Source organism: Pseudophryne corroboree, assembly GCF_028390025.1.
Source record: "Pseudophryne corroboree isolate aPseCor3 chromosome 3 unlocalized genomic scaffold, aPseCor3.hap2 SUPER_3_unloc_7, whole genome shotgun sequence".
Classification (NCBI taxonomy): domain Eukaryota; kingdom Metazoa; phylum Chordata; class Amphibia; order Anura; family Myobatrachidae; genus Pseudophryne; species Pseudophryne corroboree.
Genome location: NW_026967563.1, coordinates 2349345 through 2364644, shown reverse-complemented (window position 1 = coordinate 2364644; position 15300 = coordinate 2349345). Strand labels below are relative to the sequence as shown.

General features: G+C 42.3%; 1 protein-coding gene across 1 annotated transcript in view; it reads left to right on the top strand.

Annotated features, from left to right (window-relative positions):
• LOC134984645 (uncharacterized) overlaps positions 1-15300 on the top strand; it is a 475458-nt gene that overhangs the window by 313138 nt on the left and 147020 nt on the right. Inside the window, exon 7 of the mRNA XM_063950187.1 lies at positions 13144-14546. Within this exon, the coding sequence (XP_063806257.1) occupies positions 13144-14546 (1403 nt within the window). The remainder of the gene's footprint in view (positions 1-13143; positions 14547-15300) is intronic.

Genomic DNA, 15300 nt, shown 5'->3' with positions numbered 1-15300 from the left:
CACATGATCTCAGTGTTACCTAAATGTATGCACAGGTGATGTTATGTTGCTGCACTGCCCATGTCACCTCTAGTAATCCCACATGATCTCTCAGTGTTACCTAAATGTATGCACAGGCGATGTAATATTACTGCACAGCCCATGTCACCTCTAGTAATCCCACATTATCTCAGTGTTACCTAAATGTATGCACAGGCGATGTTATATTACTGCACAGCCCATGTCACCTCTAGTAATCCCACATGATCTCTCAGTGTTACCTAAATGTATGCACAGGCGATGTTATATTACTGCACAGCCCATGTCACCTCTAGTAATCCCACATGATCTCTCAGTGTTACCTAAATGTATGCACAGGTGATGTTATATTACTGCACAGCCCATGTCATCTCTAGTAATACCACATGATCTCAGTGTTACCTAAATGTATGCACAGGCGATGTTATATTACTGCACAGCCCATGTCACCTCTAGTAATCCCACATGATCTCTCAGTGTTACCTAAATGTATGCACAGGCGATGTTATATTACTGCACAGCCCATGTCACCTCTAGTAATCCCACATGATCTCTCAGTGTTACCTAAATGTATGCACAGGCGATGTTATATTACTGCACAGCCCATGTCATCTCTAGTAATCCCACATGATCTCAGTGTTACCTAAATGTATGCAGAGGTGATGTTATATTACTGCACAGTCCATGTCACCTCTAGTAACCCCACATGATCTCAGTGTTACCTAAATGTATGCACAGGCGATGTTATATTACTGCACAGCCCATGTCACCTCTAGTAATCCCACATGATCTCAGTGTTACCTAAATGTATGCACAGGCGATGTTATATTACTGCACAGCCCATGTCACCTCAAGTAATCCCACATGATCTCTCAGTGTTACCTAAATGTATGCACAGGTGATGTAATATTACTGCACAGCCCATGTCACCTCTAGTAATCCCACATGATCTCAGTGTTACCTAAATGTATGCACAGGCGATGTTATATTACTACACAGCCCATGTCACCTCTAGTAATACCACATGATCTCTCAGTGTTACCTAGATGTATGCACAGGCGATGTTATATTACTGCATAGACCATGTCACCTCTAGTAATCCCACATGATCTCAGTGTTACCTAAATGTATGCACAGGCGATGTTATATTACTGCACAGCCCATGTCACCTCTAGTAATCCCACATGTTCTCTCAGTGTTACCTAAATGTATGCACAGGCGATGTTATATTACTGCACAGCCCATGTCACCTCTAGTAATCCCACATGATCTCTCAGTGTTACCTAAACGTATGCACAGGCGGTGTTCTATTACTGCACAGCCCATGTCACCTCTAGTAATCCCACATGATCTCAGTGTTACCTAAATGTATGCACAGGCGATGTTATATTACTGCACAGCCCATGTCACCTCTAGTAATCCCACATGATCTCTCAGTGTTACCTGAATGTATGCACAGGCGATGTTATATTACTGCACAGCCCATGTCACCTCAAGTAATCCCACATGATCTCTCAGTGTTACCTAAATGTATGCACAGGTGATGTAATATTACTGCACAGCCCATGTCACCTCTAGTAATCCCACATGATCTCAGTGTTACCTAAATGTATGCACAGGCGATGTTATATTACTACACAGCCCATGTCACCTCTAGTAATACCACATGATCTCTCAGTGTTACCTAAATGTATGCACAGGCGATGTTATATTACTGCACAGCCCGTGTCACCTCTAGTAATCCCACATGATCTCTCAGTGTTACCTAAATGTATGCACAGGCGATGTTATATTACTGCACAGTCCATGTCACCTCTAGTAATCCCACATGATCTCAGTGTTACCAAAATGTATGCACAGGCGATGTTATATTACTACACAGCCCATATCACCTCTAGTAATCCCACATGATCTCTCAGTGTTACCTAAATGTATGCACAGGCAATGTTATATTACTGCACAGCCCATGTCACCTCTAGTAATCCCACTTGATCTCTCAGTGTTACCTAAATGTATGCACAGGCGATGTTATATTACTGCACAGCCCATGTCACCTCTAGTTATCCCACATGATCTCAGTGTTACCTAAATGTATGCACAGGCGATGTTATATTACTGCACAGCCCATGTCACCTCAAGTAATCCCACATGATCTCTCAGTGTTACCTAAATGTATGCACAGGTGATGTAATATTACTGCACAGCCCATGTCACCTCTAGTAATCCCACATGATCTCAGTGTTACCTAAATGTATGTACAGGCGATGCTATATTACTACACAGCCCATGTCACCTCTAGTAATACCACATGATCTCTCAGTGTTACCTAAATGTATGCACAGGCGATGTTATATTACTGCATAGACCATGTCACCTCTAGTAATCCCACATGATCTCAGTGTTACCTAAATGTATGCACAGGCGATGTTATATTACTGCACAGCCCATGTCACCTCTAGTAATCCCACATGTTCTCTCAGTGTTACCTAAATGTATGCACAGGCGATGTTATATTACTGCACAGCCCATGTCACCTCTAGTAATCCCACATGATCTCTCAGTGTTACCTAAACGTATGCACAGGCGGTGTTCTATTACTGCACAGCCCATGTCACCTCTAGTAATCCCACATGATCTCAGTGTTACCTAAATGTATGCACAGGCGATGTTATATTACTGCACAGCCCATGTCACCTCTAGTAATCCCACATGATCTCTCAGTGTTACCTGAATGTATGCACAGGCGATGTTATATTACTGCACAGCCCATGTCACCTCAAGTAATCCCACATGATCTCTCAGTGTTACCTAAATGTATGCACAGGTGATGTAATATTACTGCACAGCCCATGTCACCTCTAGTAATCCCACATGATCTCAGTGTTACCTAAATGTATGCACAGGCGATGTTATATTACTACACAGCCCATGTCACCTCTAGTAATACCACATGATCTCTCAGTGTTACCTAAATGTATGCACAGGCGATGTTATATTACTGCACAGCCCGTGTCACCTCTAGTAATCCCACATGATCTCTCAGTGTTACCTAAATGTATGCACAGGCGATGTTATATTACTGCACAGTCCATGTCACCTCTAGTAATCCCACATGATCTCAGTGTTACCAAAATGTATGCACAGGCGATGTTATATTACTACACAGCCCATATCACCTCTAGTAATCCCACATGATCTCTCAGTGTTACCTAAATGTATGCACAGGCAATGTTATATTACTGCACAGCCCATGTCACCTCTAGTAATCCCACTTGATCTCTCAGTGTTACCTAAATGTATGCACAGGCGATGTTATATTACTGCACAGCCCATGTCACCTCTAGTTATCCCACATGATCTCAGTGTTACCTAAATGTATGCACAGGCAATGTTATATTACTGCACAGCCCATGTCACCTCTAGTAATCCCACATGTTCTCTCAGTGTTACCTAAATGTATGCACAGGCGATGTTATATTACTGCACAGCCCATGTCACCTCTAGTTATCCCACATGATCTCAGTGTTACCTAAATGTATGCACAGGCGATGTTATATTACTGCACAGCCCATGTCACCTCTAGTAATCCCACATGATCTCTCAGTGTTACCTAAACGTATGCACAGACGATGTTATATTACTGCACAGCCCATGTCACCTCTAGTAATCCCACATGATCTCAGTGTTACCTAAATGTATGCACCTGTCGATGTTATATTACTGCACAGCCCATGTCACCTCTAGTAATCCCACATGATCTCTCAGTGTTACCTAAATGTATGCACAGGCGATGTTATATTACTGCACAGCCCATGTCACCTCTAGTAATCCCACATGATCTCAGTGTTACCTAAATGTATGCACAGGCGATGTTATATTACTGCACAGCCCGTGTCACCTCTAGTAACCCCACATGTTCTCAGTGTTACCTAAATGTATGCAGAGGTGATGTTATGTTGCTGCACTGCCCATGTCACCTCTAGTAATCCCACATGATCTCAGTGTTACCTAAATGTATGCACAGGTGAAGTTATGTTGCTGCACTGCCCATGTCACCTCTAGTAATCCCACATGATCTCTCAGTGTTACCTAAATGTATGCACAGGCGATGTAATATTACTGCACAGCCCATGTCACCTCTAGTAATCCCACATTATCTCAGTGTTACCTAAATGTATGCACAGGCGATGTTATATTACTGCACAGTCCATGTCACCTCTAGTAATCCCACATGATCTCAGTGTTACCAAAATGTATGCACAGGCGATGTTATATTACTACACAGCCCATATCACCTCTAGTAATCCCACATGATCTCTCAGTGTTACCTAAATGTATGCACAGGCAATGTTATATTACTGCACAGCCCATGTCACCTCTAGTAATCCCACATGATCTCTCAGTGTTACCTAAATGTATGCACAGGTGATGTTATATTACTGCACAGCCCATGTCATCTCTAGTAATACCACATGATCTCAGTGTTACCTAAATGTATGCACAGGCGATGTTATATTACTGCACAGCCCATGTCACCTCTAGTAATCCCACATGATCTCTCAGTGTTACCTAAATGTATGCACAGGCGATGTTATATTACTGCACAGCCCATGTCACCTCTAGTAATCCCACATGATCTCTCAGTGTTACCTAAATGTATGCACAGGCGATGTTATATTACTGCACAGCCCATGTCATCTCTAGTAATCCCACATGATCTCAGTGTTACCTAAATGTATGCAGAGGTGATGTTATATTACTGCACAGTCCATGTCACCTCTAGTAACCCCACATGATCTCAGTGTTACCTAAATGTATGCACAGGCGATGTTATATTACTGCACAGCCCATGTCACCTCTAGTAATCCCACATGATCTCAGTGTTACCTAAATGTATGCACAGGCGATGTTATATTACTGCACAGCCCATGTCACCTCAAGTAATCCCACATGATCTCTCAGTGTTACCTAAATGTATGCACAGGTGATGTAATATTACTGCACAGCCCATGTCACCTCTAGTAATCCCACATGATCTCAGTGTTACCTAAATGTATGCACAGGCGATGTTATATTACTACACAGCCCATGTCACCTCTAGTAATACCACATGATCTCTCAGTGTTACCTAGATGTATGCACAGGCGATGTTATATTACTGCATAGACCATGTCACCTCTAGTAATCCCACATGATCTCAGTGTTACCTAAATGTATGCACAGGCGATGTTATATTACTGCACAGCCCATGTCACCTCTAGTAATCCCACATGTTCTCTCAGTGTTACCTAAATGTATGCACAGGCGATGTTATATTACTGCACAGCCCATGTCACCTCTAGTAATCCCACATGATCTCTCAGTGTTACCTAAACGTATGCACAGGCGGTGTTCTATTACTGCACAGCCCATGTCACCTCTAGTAATCCCACATGATCTCAGTGTTACCTAAATGTATGCACAGGCGATGTTATATTACTGCACAGCCCATGTCACCTCTAGTAATCCCACATGATCTCTCAGTGTTACCTGAATGTATGCACAGGCGATGTTATATTACTGCACAGCCCATGTCACCTCAAGTAATCCCACATGATCTCTCAGTGTTACCTAAATGTATGCACAGGTGATGTAATATTACTGCACAGCCCATGTCACCTCTAGTAATCCCACATGATCTCAGTGTTACCTAAATGTATGCACAGGCGATGTTATATTACTACACAGCCCATGTCACCTCTAGTAATACCACATGATCTCTCAGTGTTACCTAAATGTATGCACAGGCGATGTTATATTACTGCACAGCCCGTGTCACCTCTAGTAATCCCACATGATCTCTCAGTGTTACCTAAATGTATGCACAGGCGATGTTATATTACTGCACAGTCCATGTCACCTCTAGTAATCCCACATGATCTCAGTGTTACCAAAATGTATGCACAGGCGATGTTATATTACTACACAGCCCATATCACCTCTAGTAATCCCACATGATCTCTCAGTGTTACCTAAATGTATGCACAGGCAATGTTATATTACTGCACAGCCCATGTCACCTCTAGTAATCCCACTTGATCTCTCAGTGTTACCTAAATGTATGCACAGGCGATGTTATATTACTGCACAGCCCATGTCACCTCTAGTTATCCCACATGATCTCAGTGTTACCTAAATGTATGCACAGGCGATGTTATATTACTGCACAGCCCATGTCACCTCAAGTAATCCCACATGATCTCTCAGTGTTACCTAAATGTATGCACAGGTGATGTAATATTACTGCACAGCCCATGTCACCTCTAGTAATCCCACATGATCTCAGTGTTACCTAAATGTATGTACAGGCGATGTTATATTACTACACAGCCCATGTCACCTCTAGTAATACCACATGATCTCTCAGTGTTACCTAAATGTATGCACAGGCGATGTTATATTACTGCATAGACCATGTCACCTCTAGTAATCCCACATGATCTCAGTGTTACCTAAATGTATGCACAGGCGATGTTATATTACTGCACAGCCCATGTCACCTCTAGTAATCCCACATGTTCTCTCAGTGTTACCTAAATGTATGCACAGGCGATGTTATATTACTGCACAGCCCATGTCACCTCTAGTAATCCCACATGATCTCTCAGTGTTACCTAAACGTATGCACAGGCGGTGTTCTATTACTGCACAGCCCATGTCACCTCTAGTAATCCCACATGATTTCAGTGTTACCTAAATGTATGCACAGGCGATGTTATATTACTGCACAGCCCATGTCACCTCTAGTAATCCCACATGATCTCTCAGTGTTACCTGAATGTATGCACAGGCGATGTTATATTACTGCACAGCCCATGTCACCTCAAGTAATCCCACATGATCTCTCAGTGTTACCTAAATGTATGCACAGGTGATGTAATATTACTGCACAGCCCATGTCACCTCTAGTAATCCCACATGATCTCAGTGTTACCTAAATGTATGCACAGGCGATGTTATATTACTACACAGCCCATGTCACCTCTAGTAATACCACATGATCTCTCAGTGTTACCTAAATGTATGCACAGGCGATGTTATATTACTGCACAGCCCGTGTCACCTCTAGTAATCCCACATGATCTCTCAGTGTTACCTAAATGTATGCACAGGCGATGTTATATTACTGCACAGTCCATGTCACCTCTAGTAATCCCACATGATCTTAGTGTTACCAAAATGTATGCACAGGCGATGTTATATTACTACACAGCCCATATCACCTCTAGTAATCCCACATGATCTCTCAGTGTTACCTAAATGTATGCACAGGCAATGTTATATTACTGCACAGCCCATGTCACCTCTAGTAATCCCACTTGATCTCTCAGTGTTACCTAAATGTATGCACAGGCGATGTTATATTACTGCACAGCCCATGTCACCTCTAGTTATCCCACATGATCTCAGTGTTACCTAAATGTATGCACAGGCGATGTTATATTACTGCACAGCCCATGTCACCTCTAGTAATCCCACATGTTCTCTCAGTGTTACCTAAATGTATGCACAGGCGATGTTATATTACTGCACAGCCCATGTCACCTCTAGTTATCCCACATGATCTCAGTGTTACCTAAATGTATGCACAGGCGATGTTATATTACTGCACAGCCCATGTCACCTCTAGTAATCCCACATGATCTCTCAGTGTTACCTAAACGTATGCACAGACGATGTTATATTACTGCACAGCCCATGTCACCTCTAGTAATCCCACATGATCTCAGTGTTACCTAAATGTATGCACCTGTCGATGTTATATTACTGCACAGCCCATGTCACCTCTAGTAATCCCACATGATCTCTCAGTGTTACCTAAATGTATGCACAGGCGATGTTATATTACTGCACAGCCCATGTCACCTCTAGTAATCCCACATGATCTCAGTGTTACCTAAATGTATGCACAGGCGATGTTATATTACTGCACAGCCCGTGTCACCTCTAGTAACCCCACATGTTCTCAGTGTTACCTAAATGTATGCAGAGGTGATGTTATGTTGCTGCACTGCCCATGTCACCTCTAGTAATCCCACATGATCTCAGTGTTACCTAAATGTATGCACAGGTGAAGTTATGTTGCTGCACTGCCCATGTCACCTCTAGTAATCCCACATGATCTCTCAGTGTTACCTAAATGTATGCACAGGCGATGTAATATTACTGCACAGCCCATGTCACCTCTAGTAATCCCACATTATCTCAGTGTTACCTAAATGTATGCACAGGCGATGTTATATTACTGCACAGTCCATGTCACCTCTAGTAATCCCACATGATCTCAGTGTTACCAAAATGTATGCACAGGCGATGTTATATTACTACACAGCCCATATCACCTCTAGTAATCCCACATGATCTCTCAGTGTTACCTAAATGTATGCACAGGCAATGTTATATTACTGCACAGCCCATGTCACCTCTAGTAATCCCACTTGATCTCTCAGTGTTACCTAAATGTATGCACAGGCGATGTTATATTACTGCACAGCCCATGTCACCTCTAGTTATCCCACATGATCTCAGTGTTACCTAAATGTATGCACAGGCGATGTTATATTACTGCACAGCCCATGTCACCTCTAGTAATCCCACATGTTCTCTCAGTGTTACCTAAATGTATGCACAGGCGATGTTATATTACTGCACAGCCCATGTCACCTCTAGTTATCCCACATGATCTCAGTGTTACCTAAATGTATGCACAGGCGATGTTATATTACTGCACAGCCCATGTCACCTCTAGTAATCCCACATGATCTCTCAGTGTTACCTAAACGTATGCACAGACGATGTTATATTACTGCACAGCCCATGTCACCTCTAGTAATCCCACATGATCTCAGTGTTACCTAAATGTATGCACCTGTCGATGTTATATTACTGCACAGCCCATGTCACCTCTAGTAATCCCACATGATCTCTCAGTGTTACCTAAATGTATGCACAGGCGATGTTATATTACTGCACAGCCCATGTCACCTCTAGTAATCCCACATGATCTCAGTGTTACCTAAATGTATGCACAGGCGATGTTATATTACTGCACAGCCCGTGTCACCTCTAGTAACCCCACATGTTCTCAGTGTTACCTAAATGTATGCAGAGGTGATGTTATGTTGCTGCACTGCCCATGTCACCTCTAGTAATCCCACATGATCTCAGTGTTACCTAAATGTATGCACAGGTGAAGTTATGTTGCTGCACTGCCCATGTCACCTCTAGTAATCCCACATGATCTCTCAGTGTTACCTAAATGTATGCACAGGCGATGTAATATTACTGCACAGCCCATGTCACCTCTAGTAATCCCACATTATCTCAGTGTTACCTAAATGTATGCACAGGCGATGTTATATTACTGCACAGCCCATGTCACCTCTAGTAATCCCACATGATCTCTCAGTGTTACCTAAATGTATGCACAGGCGATGTTATATTACTGCACAGCCCATGTCACCTCTAGTAATCCCACATGATCTCTCAGTGTTACCTAAATGTATGCACAGGTGATGTTATATTACTGCACAGCCCATGTCATCTCTAGTAATACCACATGATCTCAGTGTTACCTAAATGTATGCACAGGCGATGTTATATTACTGCACAGCCCATGTCACCTCTAGTAATCCCACATGATCTCTCAGTGTTACCTAAATGTATGCACAGGCGATGTTATATTACTGCACAGCCCATGTCACCTCTAGTAATCCCACATTGTCTCTCAGTGTTACCTAAATGTATGCACAGGTGATGTTATATTACTGCACAGCCCATGTCATCTCTAGTAATACCACATGATCTCAGTGTTACCTAAATGTATGCACAGGCGATGTTATATTACTGCACAGCCCATGTCACCTCTAGTAATCCCACATGATCTCTCAGTGTTACCTAAATGTATGCACAGGCGATGTTATATTACTGCACAGTCCATGTCACCTCTAGTAATCCCACATGATCTCAGTGTTACCTAAATGTATGCACAGGCGGTGTTATATTACTGCACAGCCCAAGTCACCTCTAGTAATCCCACATGATCTCTCAGTGTTACCTAAATGTATGCACAGGTGATGTTATATTACTGCACAGCCCATGTCACCTCTAGTAATCCCACATGATCTCAGTGTTACCTAAATGTATGCACAGGCGATGTTATATTACTGCACAGCCCATGTCATCTCTAGTAATCCCACATGATCTCTCAGTGTTACCTAAATGTATGCACAGGAGATGTTATATTACTGCACAGCCCATGTCACCTCTAGTAATCCCACATGATCTCTCAGTGTTACCTAAATGTATGCACAGGCGATGTTATATTACTGCACAGCCCATGTCACCTCTAGTAACCTCACATGATCTCAGTGTTACCTAAATGTATGCATAGGCGATGTTATATTACTGCACAGCCCATGTCACCTCTAGTAATCCCACATGATCTCAGTGTTACCTAAATGTATGCACAGGCGGTGTTATATTACTGCACAGCCCAAGTCACCTCTAGTAATCCCACATGATCTCTCAGTGTTACCCAAATGTATGCACAGGTGATGTTATATTACTGCACAGCCCATGTCACCTCTAGTAATCCCACATGATCTCAGTGTTACCTAAATGTATGCACAGGCGATGTTATATTACTGCACAGCCCATGTCATCTCTAGTAATCCCACATGATCTCTCAGTGTTACCTAAATGTATGCACAGGAGATGTTATATTACTGCACAGCCCATGTCACCTCTAGTAATCCCACATGATCTCTCAGTATTACCTAAATGTATGCACAGGCGATGTTATATTACTGCACAGCCCATGTCACCTCTAGTAACCTCACATGATCTCAGTGTTACCTAAATGTATGCATAGGCGAAGTTATATTACTGCACAGCCCATGTCACCTCTAGTAATCCCACATGATCTCTCAGTGTTACCTAAATGTATGCACAGGCGATGTTATATTACTGCACAGCCCATGTCACCTCTAGTAACCTCACATGATCTCAGTGTTACCTAAATGTATGCACAGGCGATGTTATATTACTGCACAGCCCATGTCACCTCTAGTAATCCTACATGATCTCAGTGTTACCTAAATGTATGCACAGGCGATGTTATATTACTGCACAGCCCATGTCACCTCTAGTAATCCCACATGATCTCAGTGTTACCTAAATGTATGCACAGGCGATGTTATATTACTACACAGCCCATGTCACCTCTAGTAATCCCACATGATCTCTCAGTGTTACCTAAATGTATGCACAGGCGATGTTATATTACTGCACAGCCCATGTCACCTCTAGTAATCCCACATGATCTCTCAGTGTTACCTAAATGTATGCTCAGGTGATGTTATATTACTGCACAGCCCATGTCACCTCTAGTAATCTCACATGATCTCAGTGTTACCTAAATGTATGCACAGGAGATGTTATATTACTGCACAGCCCATGTCACCTCTAGTAATCCCACATGATCTCTCAGTGTAACCTAAATGTATGCACAGGCGATGTTATATTACTGCACAGCCCATGTCACCTCTAGTAATCCCACATGATCTCTGTGTTACCTAAATGTATGCACAGGCGATGTTATATTACTGCACAGCCCATGTCACCTCTAGTAATCCCACATGATCTCAGTGTTACCTAAATGTATGCACAGGCGATGTTATATTACTGCACAGCCCATGTCACCTCTAGTAATCCCACATGATCTCAGTGTTACCTAAATGTATGCACAGGCGATGTTATATTACTGCACAGCCCATGTCACCTCTAGTAATCCCACATGTTCTCTCAGTGTTACCTAAATGTATGCACAGGCGATGTTATATTACTGCACAGCCCATGTCACCTCTAGTAATCCCACATGATCTCTCAGTGTTACCTAAATGTATGCACAGGCCATGTTATATTACTTTACAGCCCATGTCACCTCTAGTAATCCCACATGTTCTCTCAGTGTTACCTAAATGTATGCACAGGCGATGTTATATTACTGCACAGCCCATGTCACCTCTAGTAATTCCACATTATCCCAGTGTTACCTAAATGTATGCACAGGCGATGTTATATTACTGCACAGCCCATGTCACCTCTAGTAATCCCACATGATCTCAGTGTTACCTAAATGTATGCTCAGGTGATGTTATATTACTTTACAGCCCATGTCACCTCTAGTAATCCCACATGTTCTCTCAGTGTTACCTAAATGTATGCACAGGCGATGTTATATTACTGTACAGCCCATGTCACCTCTAGTAATTCCACATTATCCCAGTGTTACCTAAATGTATGCACAGGCGATGTTATATTACTGCACAGCCCATGTCACCTCTAGTAATCCCACATGATCTCAGTGTTACCTAAATGTATGCACAGGTGATGTTATATTACTGCACAACCCATGTCACCTCTAGTAATACCACATGATCTCTCAGTGTTACCTAAATGTATGCACAGCAATGTTATATTACTGCACAACCCATGTCACCTCTAGTAATACCACATGATCTCTCAGTGTTACCTAAATGTATGCACAGGCGATGTTATATTACTGCACAGCCCATGTCACCTCTAGTAATCCCACATGATCTCTCAGTGTTACCTAAATGTATGCACAGGCGATGTTATATTACTGCACAGCCCATGTCACCTCTAGTAATCCCACATGATCTCTCAGTGTTACCTAAATGTATGCTCAGGCGATGTTATATTACTGCACAGCCCATGTCATCTCTAGTAATCCCACATGATCTCAGTGTTACCTAAATGTATGCACAGGTGATGTTATATTACTGCACAGCCCATGTCACCTCTAGTAATCCCACATGTTCTCTCAGTGTTAGTAACACTCCTGTCCAAGCTTCCTAGTATTATTTTAAAGATAAACATAAATGCAATGCCAGAAATACAGTACTGGATACAGTGTCTGTTACAGAATTATATATTGTACCATGTAACACCCTGGGTCTTATCTACTCATTTTATAGTAATTTGTCAGTTTTGATCATAATCTTTACTAGATATTAAATGTTTTATGAAAATTCACATTTCCATAATGTATTTTATTTCCAGCAGATGGACACACAAGCAGGAATATCTCCGAAGGACATCTAATGTTATCCCCGGATTGTGTCATAAAAGATAATGACAGTAGACAGGATTCTCCAGGAGATAACCCCATTACCCCAATTGTACATCCAGCTCTATCAGCTGATCCCTCTGATCCTGGGAAATGTTCTCCTGATCACTCTGATATTGGTGCATCTGTTACAGCACTGACAGTAGATACAGTGTTTCCCTGTTCTATAGATGCCAAATGTTTTACACAAAACACAAAGCCTATTACCCATCAGACAGGTAAGGCAGGTGAGAGGCCATTTCCATGTTCTAAGTGTGGGAAATGTTTTGCACAGAAATCATCTCTTGTTATACATGAGAGAAGTCACACAGGTAAGAAGCCATTTTCATGTTCTGAGTGTGGGAAATGTTTTACATCCAAATCATATTTTGTTATACATCAGAAAACTCACATAGGTGAGAGTCCATTTACATGTTCTGAGTGTGGGAAATGTTTTACACGTAAATCACATCTTGTTCAACATGAGAGAAGTCACACCGGTGAGAAGCCATTTTCATGTTCTGAGTGTGGGAAATGTTTTACACGGAAATCACATCTTGTTCAACATGAGAGAAGTCACACCGGAGAGAAGCCATTTTCATGTTCTGAATGTGGAAAACGTTTTTCACACAAGTCTTGTCTTGTTATACATGAGAGAAATCACACCGGAGAGGGGCCAATTTCATGTTCTGAGTGTGGGAAATGTTTTGCACAGAAATCAACTCTTGTTAGACATGAGAGAAGTCACACCGGAGAGAAGCCATTTACATGTTCTGAGTGTGGGAAATGTTTTTCACTAAAATCAAATCTTGTTCAACATGAAAGAAGTCACACTGGAGAGAAGCCATTTTCTTGTTCTGAGTGTGGAAAAGGTTTTTCACACAAGTCATATCTTGTTATACATGAGAGAAGTCACACCGGAGAGAAGCCATTTTCATGTTCTGAGTGTGGAAAAGGTTTTTCACACAAGTCATATCTTGTTATACATGAGAGAAGTCACACAGGTGAGAAGCCATTTGCATGTTCTGAGTGTGGAAAAGGTTTTTCACACAAGTCCTATCTTGTTAGACATGAAAGAAGTCACACAAGTGAGAAGCCATTTTCATGTTCTGAGTGTGGCAAATGTTTTATACGGAAATCACATCTTGTTAGACATGAGAGAAGTCACACAGGTGAGAAGCCATTTTCATGTACTGAGTGTGGGAAAGGGTTTATACAAAAATCACATCTTGGCCCTCATTCCGAGTTGATCGGTCGCAAGGCGAATTTAGCAGAGTTACACACGCTAAGCCGCCGCCTACTGGGAGTGAATCTTAGCTTCTTAAAATTGCGACCGATGTATTCGCAATATTGCGATTACTAACTACTTAGCAGTTTCAGAGTAGCTCCAGACTTACTCTGCCTGTGCGATCAGTTCAGTGCTTGTCGTTCCTGGTTGACGTCACAAACACACCCAGCGTTCGCCCAGGCACTCCCACCGTTTCTCCGGCCACTCCTGCGTTTTTTCCGTAAACGGTAGCGTTTTCAGCCACACGCCCCTGAAACGCCGTGTTTCCGCCCAGTAACACCCATTTCCTGTCAATCACATTACGATCGCCGGAGCGATGAAAAAGCCGTGAGTAAAAATACTTTCTTCATAGTAAAGTTACTTGGCGCAGTCGCAGTGCGAACATTGCGCATGCGTACTAAGCGGATTTTCATTGCGATGCGATGAAAAATACCGAGCGAACAACTCGGAATGAGGGCCCTTGTTCGACATGAGAGAAGTCACACTGGAGAGAAGCCATATTCATGTTCTGAGTGTGGGAAAGGTTTTATACGGAAATCACATCTTGTTCAACATGAGAGAACTCACAGAGGTGTGAAGCAATTTGCATGCTGAGTGATTAATAAATCAGCTCTTGTTGGACACAGTAGACATCACACAAGTGGTGAACCATTTTAATCTTCTGGATATACTCATCTTCACCATTTCCCTGCAATGTTCCTTCAGGTTTTATCTTATGTCCTGTGTTTTTTTTACAATATACATGCTGCTACTGGGTGAAATAATAAGACGTCATGTCCTCCTTTACCTCTGTTATGCAGATAACCTGTCTTTGTTCCGGGTA